The 8,608-nt window shown below is 37.4% G+C and overlaps 1 protein-coding gene across 2 annotated transcripts; it reads right to left on the bottom strand.

The window, feature by feature from the left end:
* Positions 1-5,663: 5,663 nt before the first annotated feature.
* Positions 5,664-6,929, bottom strand: LOC126602515 (uncharacterized). 2 transcript variants are annotated; one of them, XM_050269416.1, is made up of 2 exons: positions 6,352-6,929; positions 5,664-6,243 (listed from the first exon to the last, which is right to left on the bottom strand). In XM_050269416.1, the coding sequence occupies exons 1-2, from the start codon at positions 6,622-6,624 to the stop codon at positions 6,070-6,072; spliced, it is 447 nt and encodes a 148-aa protein (XP_050125373.1). In that variant the 5' UTR covers positions 6,625-6,929; the 3' UTR covers positions 5,664-6,069. The 2 variants fall into 2 exon arrangements, with proteins under 2 accessions (XP_050125373.1, XP_050125374.1); XM_050269417.1 differs by having other exon boundaries at positions 6,382-6,905.
* Positions 6,930-8,608: the final 1,679 nt, after the last annotated feature.

Genomic DNA, 8,608 nt, shown 5'->3' with positions numbered 1-8,608 from the left:
TGATCCGCTTCATGTTCTCCGAGTTGCCAACAATGTCTCTTTATAAAAATTGCCTTAAAAAGCACGCAAGACGAACTGCAGTAAGAACTTTTTAGCGGAGAATGATTGTGATACCAAGAAACTTGGATCACTTTAACCTTCAGCAGACCTTGGAACGTACGTTGGAGAAGTCACTTGTACGGGTTAGTAAGCAGTTAGTGATAAAGCCCTTGGATCAGGAATTGGGTATTAGACATACTGTACTAGGGGTGGGTTGGAAAAATCGAAAACCAAAAAACATCAGACCGAAAACCGAACCGAGATCAAAAAAACCAAACCGAATCTGTTGAACCGAATCAAACCGAATCGACTCGAATCTAGTTGGTTCGGTTTCGGTTTCTGGGGTTTCAAAACCGAATCGAACCTAACCGAACTTCTTCAAAACGACGTCGTTTTATAATATTTTATTAATTAATAAGCCTAATTCTAAAACGCCACCATTTTACTCCTAAATTGCAACCCTTCCCCAAGTTCTAACCCTAACCCTCCTCTCTCGATCTCCCGACTCTCTCCTGTTTTCCCACTACCCCCAATTTGCACGCAGCAGCACAGCACCCTTCTCTGTCTCTTTCCTAATAACCTCTCTCTATCGCTCATTCCCCCTCGCAGTCACAGCAGCCTCATTTGTCTCTCTCGCAGCACAGCAGCCTCTCTGTCTCTCATTCCCTTTCATAGCAGCCTCATCTGTCTCTCTCACAAGTCGCAACAACAGCCTCTCTCTCTCTGTGTCTCTCATTCCTACCGACGAATTCTCACTCTCAATCATAGCAAAAGGTTAGTCTAATAGTCTCACTCACACTCTCACGTTTAATTTTCTGTTCTACTTACAGTTTTAGAGATTTTATTTGTATTTTATTGAAAATATTGATTGAGTTGTAATAAGAGATTGGGTATTTTTATGCTTCAGAAAGTAATTGAATTGAATTTGAGCTCATGACCTCTAAACTTAGGTGGCCTAGGGTTAGAGATTCATCTTGTTCCCATGATTGACTCTGAATCTGGATGAACATAAGGAAATTAATAAGCAATCTGGATGAACTTAGGTGGCCTAGGCTTTTGAGATGAAGCTTATCGACTTGCAGCTTTGCGCCTTGTTAGGCCCTTGCAAAAGCCTGAATAGAAATGAGCAACAAATTGTTGTCAGATTGTAATCTGTATGATTGATGTCTAACAAATAATTTATGCCGACTTGTTTTCTATGGGTTAGATAAGAGGCAACAACTAATTTGTTTCCAATAGACCACCTATCTGATGTGTTTGAATGTTTGCTCTTTGTGGTTGTTTGTTTGAATGTTTGCTCTCTGTGGTTGCTTCTTGGAACCCTTGTAGGCTTTAATTGTTGAGCACTTCAACAGTTCAGCATATTTGTTTATAATGTTATAGCAGCAGCATGTTTTGAGCTTAAATTTTTAAATATCAACTTGAAAATGTTGTTGGTTGACTGACTGTTGAGGCAAAGATTACTATTACTTGATCATCATCGTGACCACCAATCAGGGGGCAGTAGTACTTCTTTTATATATATAATGGCTGCAAGTTGTGGAGTTGTTGTACAATCAGCCCTTTCTACTATAAAATCACTATAAGTTTTAGTTGCAGGTATATATATATATATTGTGAAGGGAGTTTGATTCTTGCCTTTGTTGTTGTGGAGTAGTTGTAGGATTAGGTTATTATAAATAGGTGCGGTTATATATATATATATATATATATATTGGCCTTCCATATTTTGTCTTGATTCTGTATCATTGGCCTTCCATATTCTCTGTGGTTGTTGTGGAGTAGTTCTTGTGAAGATTTTGTTTGCAGGTTATATATATATATATATATTGGCCTTCCATATTTTGTCTTGATTTTGTATCATTGACCTTCCATATTTTAATTAACATTTAAGTTTGTAGTACTAACTACTATCTTCTTATTATTTTGTGTGAATTAGATGAAGTCAAAGGCGTCAAAGGTCTCAAGGGGCTCAAGCTCAAGTTCAAACTCAGTGAGATCAAAATCAACTAGCCCTCATGATCAAACGAACTCATCTTCGAGTATACCATCGGAAGTAAGTAGTCATACTCATATCTTTCTAGTTTCTATTACTTTATCCCTTATGTTTAATAATTAATTCATTAATTGTAATGATAAGAGTAACCATCCCATCTTATTTGAATAATTAATTGTATGATTCTCTTATTTTAGATGGACATTGTTGGTGAATCAACTCCGCCTCAAAACACTGCGATGGCACCTCGACAAACCCCTACTTCTCTTAGTGGATCCGGAAATCCCTCTGATGCAACTCCAAAAGAAGGTGACGCAAGTGACCAAGTAAGTAAAGAAGAAGCTCTTTTGGAATCATTAAAAAGTCATGAAAGGTCTTCAGTTTGGGAGCACTTTGATAGAAAAATTGAGGGTGGTAAAGTTAAGGGGTTGTGCAAGTATTGCGCCCAATCATATATGGCCGACCCGGATAAAAATGGTACAACTAATTTAAGAAACCATCTAGCAAGATGTAAAAGCTACGGTCCTAATAAGGAAATATTTGCCGCAAATAGGCAAAAGATCTTAACATTTGCCGGCACGAAAGATAAGTTGGAAGCTATAGGTTTTTGTCAAGAGGAAGTAACTAAGGCTTGTGTTGAGATGATCATTATAGATGAGTTGCCTTTTACTTTTGTTGAGGGAGAAGGTTTTCGCCGTTTTTGCATGCAAGCATGTCCTATGTGGAGAATGCCTAGTCATAAGACAATTGTTAAGGATGTACTTAGCTTGTTTTATTCCGAAAAGAATAAATTGAAGAGTCAATTGAAGACATTTAGGGTGTGTCTAACAACGGATGCATGGACTTCTATTCAACAAATCAATTACATGGTTCTCACCGCCCATTTTATTGATGATGATTGGATGTTACATAAAAAGATTTTGAATTTTTGTGTCATTCCAAATCATAAAGGAGAGTCCATTGCTCAACTTTTGGAGGAATGTTTAGTGGAGTGGGGTATAGAGAAGGTGTTAACCATTACGGTTGACAATGCTTCCGCAAATGATTCTGGTTTAAGGGACTTGGTGCACCGAATAAGTGGGTGGGGGATTCCTAATGCACTCTTACATGATGGAAAATATTTGCATATGAGGTGTGTTGCTCATATCCTCAATTTGGTTGTGAATGATGGGATAAAGTTGTTGAATATGGCTATACAAAGCATTCGTAATGCGGTTAGGTATGTAAGATCTTCCCCTCAAAGGTTGGAAATCTTTAAAAGGTGTGTTGAGAAAGTGAGAATAGAGAGCAAAGGGCTTGTGATTTTGGATGTCCCTACTAGGTGGAATTCCACATTTTTAATGTTGGAATCGGCTTTAAAGTTCAAGATGGCTTTTGATAGATTAAAAGTAGATGATGGTCATTACCTTCCGTACTTTGTTAAAGACAATCATGATAATATGAGGGAGGGGCCACCTTCGATGGATGATTGGAGTGAGGCGGGGATATTTGCAATCTTTTTAAGACCTTTTTATGAAGTCACTTTAAAAGTATGTTGTTCTAATACTCCAACCGTTCATACTACTTTTGGTGATTTGTTTAAGATCAAAAGTCTCTTGCATGAAAACAAAGATGATGAACTTTTGTCTATGATCTCCAAGTTGATGCAAGAAAAATATGACAAGTATTGGGGTTCACTTAAGGACATGAATCGATATCTTTTTATTGCACTTGTGCGTGATCCTCACCACAAATTAGAGAAAGTTGTTGATTATTTTGAGATACAATTTGGTGAGGATGAAGAAAAAGTTGAAAGTGCCACAAATGGGGTGAAAGACTTGTTGATTGATTTTTACAAGATTCATGAAGATATGTCTTTGAGTACACAACAAAGTATAAGTGGTGGTGGTAGTTCTCAAACAACAAGTGGAGACTCTTCATTAAGCATGACCGAAATAGAAAGAAAGTTGAAAGAAAAAAGTGAAATGAGAAAAGCAAAGAGAGCCCGGGTTGTGCATAATGATGTCGACAAGTATCTTTCTGATCCTAATGAAGGAGAAGAAGATGAGAACTTTGATATATTGAATTGGTGGAGGGTGAATGGGGTTTCTAAGTACCCTATTTTGGCATGTGTTGCAAGAGAGATCTTAGCTGTTCCCGTATCAACCATTGCTTCGGAATCCTCCTTTAGTACAAGTGGACGAATAATTGATCCATATCGTAGTTCTTTAAGTCCAAAAATGGTGGAGGCTTTGATACGTACTCAAAATTGGCTTAGGTCCATTCATGTTGCATTACATCATGAGCCAACCATTGAGGAGATGGAGTTTTGTGAAGAAGTTGAGAAAGGTAATTTTATTTATTGCATTTGATTTTGTTAGATTATTTTAAATAACATTTTAATTAGTATCCTTTCTTTTATTATTTGTATGTAGAAATGGCAAGTGGAAGTTCAAAAAAAGGTGTCATGTTGCCCCCTAGGCCACCCAAGCATTAGCAAGCAAATTGTCATTGAAAAAGTAGGTGGATCGCACATTGAAAGTATGTAAGTCTTATATCATTTCAAAATCACTCTCATACCATTCTTATACTGGACAATTTGATTTCTATGCATTTGTACTTCATCAAGAATACTGTAAAATTTTCATCTTTATTCGAATTTGATCTCTATAATTTTTATGCAATACGTTTTTAGACAACTCTGATAGATGTGTTAATGTTAACCCATCTAAATGTATTGAATGCACTGAAAGAATATAAAGGGAGCATCTTTCTCACTGTTACCATTGTATGCCGTTTTCTTTTTCTAGGTCTCTAGCTTCATATGGTGAGAAGGTGATAGGTGGTTTACATTAAGGCATAAGAAGAGTTTCGAGGGATAAGACTACGAAGACAGATGTGGGGACACCTTCCAAAATCACTTCAGCACATAAAGAATGATATTTTAGGTGTGGAAGACTTGAACTTTGAAATGTTTATTTTATATGTCGAAGACTTGAATTTTGATGTTTATTTTAAGTTACTTTTGGAAGATTTGAACTTTGATGTTTATTTAACTTTGGACATTGAAAGACTTGATTATAATTGAACTTTGAATTGAATATTTATTTTCATTGTCTTTGACGATTTTATTAGAAATTTGGAATGCTTTTGATGATTATGTTGAAATGAGACTTATTACAAAATGGCTACAAGTTGTTTTCAATTTTTCATAGAAATTTTTTTAGCTACTTGGAAACCCAGAGAGAGAGAGAGAGAGAGAGAGAGAACGAACCGGACCAAAACCGAACCGAATACAAACCAAATACAAACCAATTGAAAACCGAACCGAACCGAACCGACCTGAACAATAATTTCGGTTCGGTTTTCGGTTTTGGCAAAAAACCGAACCGAACGGAACCAAGCCCACCCCTATACTGTACATTGACAGACGAAGCTTATTTACACTCCTTCAGCAAATAAAAATCATTTCGCCCTCTGGCATGCCTGGTTTTTATTTATGACCCACACAATCTTCCAAGGCTTCATAAGAATTTACCAAAGTTAATCTGTTCATATTTAAGAGTAATTATGTGCGCAACCTCTTTGCATCCAAGTCCGGAACCCTTTAGAATATGTTTGTGTTTGTGTGTCTTGTCCCAAAAATAAGTTTACTACAGAGTCCTCCAATTATGGTTATTTTATTTTACACATGTAGTTGTCCTTCAGTTATAGAGAGATGCGTTACTAGACTGGCTTACATCTCTATATTCTATGGGAGCCCCTTGCATATACATGTTTAGAAGCTCTCAACCAACTGGTCTGGTTGAGACAACATATCCTTGATCCTCAACCATTTCGACTGGCTGAGACAAGTGCTTATTCTTCATTTTGTTGATGGCACCAGCTGGATTGAGGTTTTTCGGGCAAGTAGCTGTGCAATTCTTTATTGTCCTGCATCTATATAGCCTTGTGCGGTCTTCTGTCAATGCCTGCAATTGTGGCTCAGTACACTCGTCTCGACTGCCAAACAAACACCAATCCATCACACAGATACATAAACTAACATGGTCATACTACTCAAATTGAGGAAGAGGGGTGATAGTGGTGGCCTTGGTCCTGAGGCAGGCCACAGTGTTGGTTCCATCAATGTTCATGGAGCATGACCCACAAATTCCTTCCCTGCATAACCTTCTGTAGCTCAAGCTTGAATCATCCTCTGCCTTTATCTTTTGTAATGCATCCAAAACCTAAATACAGCAAAGTTTAGAATTAGATAATTTATAGAATTAGCTAATCAGCCCTCAGATCTGATTTCTTTTCCCCTTCAACCAATCAACATCTCCCCATCCGCTCACCCACCCATCTGCAATGTCCCCCTTCCATACCTTCATCTGCATGTTCTTTTGTCTTCCATGGATTCCCTCTCCGCTCCGATCTACAACCTTTTTTAGCCGCAATCTGCTTTTGCCTTTCACCGAGAAGGTGCGTAGAGTTCCAATGTTTTCACCGGCTCGGGTGATCACACCACCACCTTCTCCATGTCTGCCTTTTTTGGCAGTGTTGCTTGTGGAAATCCCACAAGCTTCTTCGGTTTCTATCACTTGGTGGTTGATATCTGCGGTATGCATCTGACAAAGGACGAAATCTGTTTTCTTTCCATCTCTAAGGTGATATTTGTGCTATTGCGACGCTTCCGGCGGCAGCGCATGGAGGAAGCTGTTAGGGTTTGTTTGTGTGCTTCTGTTTTGGGCTCAAAACTACGTTTTGGGCTATTGGGTTACAACGGAGGTCCTTCTTTTGCTTCTGTGGTTTATGTATTTGGGCCTCTATTATGTACTTATGTTGTGTTTTAGTAATAAGGTAACCCATTTTCCAAAAAAAAAATAAAAAAATTAACACACTTCTTCTAAATGTTAAACCTACAATTAAGCATTAAATTCAAGTTATATGAAAAGGCCCGTCTTGCCTTTCATGACCAAATTTCTTCCAAAAGACACAATTAAGAACAATTGACCCTAACCTATTTGTTGGCTTCGCTTAGAATGGACTAATTCAACTAAACAAATATGCTTGCCGTTGTTTGGAGAACTTATAAATGTCGAGACTAGACTTATTAAATGGAAAGTAATTTCCACACTCTCTTCTGACATTCTACAATCTTGTGCTTAATTATTCAATCCAATGGCTATTAAAAAGTTGCAAGAAGTGTAAAGAGGAGTGCATAAAATTATGTTCGACATGTGAGAAAGAAGCCTTGTATATGTCTTTCTTAATGTGTAAGGAATTACAACTTAGTATATTATACACTTCATAAATGAGGCTTAGTAACTAATTGTGCTTAATTAACTCACTAAGACTAAGATTAGTTACACAATAGCTATAACAAAAAATACAGTTGTACAAGCTAAGTAATAAGCCTAAGTATGAGTTGTCCCCTTACACCCCTTTAAGCTAAAGGGAGGGGAACCCAAAGATAGCTTGGATTGAAAAACTTGAACTGTGCCTTTGACAATGACTTGGTATGAATGTCTACAAGTTGAAATTGAGCATTCATATACATGACTCTAACCAAATTTGCAAGAACAAGCTCCCTTATATACTGATAGTCGATTTCGACATGCTTAGTACGAGCAAAGAAAACAGAATTAGATGCCATTGATATCGCAAAAACATTATCACACCAAATCTTTGGAACCTAAGAAAGAGGAAATGAAATGTCCCTAAAAATTTTGCTAATCCAATTTAATTCAACAGCAATGTGGGCAACAAACCTATACTCAGCCTCTGTGGAAGATCTAGCAACATTATGTTGCTTTTTAGCACTCCAACTGATAAGGTTGTTGCCTAAATATACATTGTCACCACTGGTAGATCGTCAACCAGCCTAATCTGCATTAGAGAAGGCTATGAGAAGAAGTGCACCCTTTTTAAACCATAACCCTTGATCAATAGAACCTTGAGAAATCTCAATATACATTTGACTGCTTGGAAATGTGTATCTCTGGGACAATGAAAGAATTGACAAACTTGATTTACTAAAAATGAGTGGCCTGGTCTTGTCCAAGTCAAATATTGTAAGCCTCCCACTATGGATCTATATTTCTTGGGATCAAATAACAATTCACCAATATGATCCAATTTTGTAGTGCCAAGAGGAGTTGTACAGGGTTTACTTCCTTCGATATGAGTTTTGACAAGAAGAATACCTTGCTTGGATCTCTAAACTTCTAAGCCAAGAAAATAGTGGAGAGAACCCAAGTCCTTTACAGGAAACTGAGAGCTTGACAATGAGCAGCATTAAGTCCAATGACTAGTATATCATCAACATACACCAATACGATCACAGCAGAAGGTTGAGTTTGCACAAATATAGAGCAATCAGACTGGGAGTTTTTAAAACCAAGAGAGAGCAAGGTATTGAAGAGTTTGTCATACTAGACCCGAAAAGCTTGTTTTAAGTCATAGAGGGCCTTTTGGAGTTTGAAAACCAAGGATGGCTTAGATAAATCAATGAATCCAGGAGGATATTGCATAAACACCTCTTCTTTCAAATTGCCATCAAGAAATGCATTTCTAATATCCACCTGATTAGGGAACCAATCATATTGAACA

The sequence above is a fragment of the Malus sylvestris genome, chromosome 15, assembly GCF_916048215.2.
Source record: "Malus sylvestris chromosome 15, drMalSylv7.2, whole genome shotgun sequence".
NCBI classification, from domain to species: domain Eukaryota; kingdom Viridiplantae; phylum Streptophyta; class Magnoliopsida; order Rosales; family Rosaceae; genus Malus; species Malus sylvestris.
This window is presented reverse-complemented; position numbering and strand designations above follow the sequence as displayed.

Coding starts and splice junctions, on each gene's coding strand:
- LOC126602515 (XM_050269416.1), bottom strand. CDS start 6,624: ATGCATACCGCAGATATCAACCACCAAGTGATAGAAACCGAAGAAGCT. Junction 6,244..6,351: donor GGGACATTGCAGATGGGTGG/GTGAGCGGATGG, acceptor TGCTGTATTTAG/GTTTTGGATGCATTACAAAA.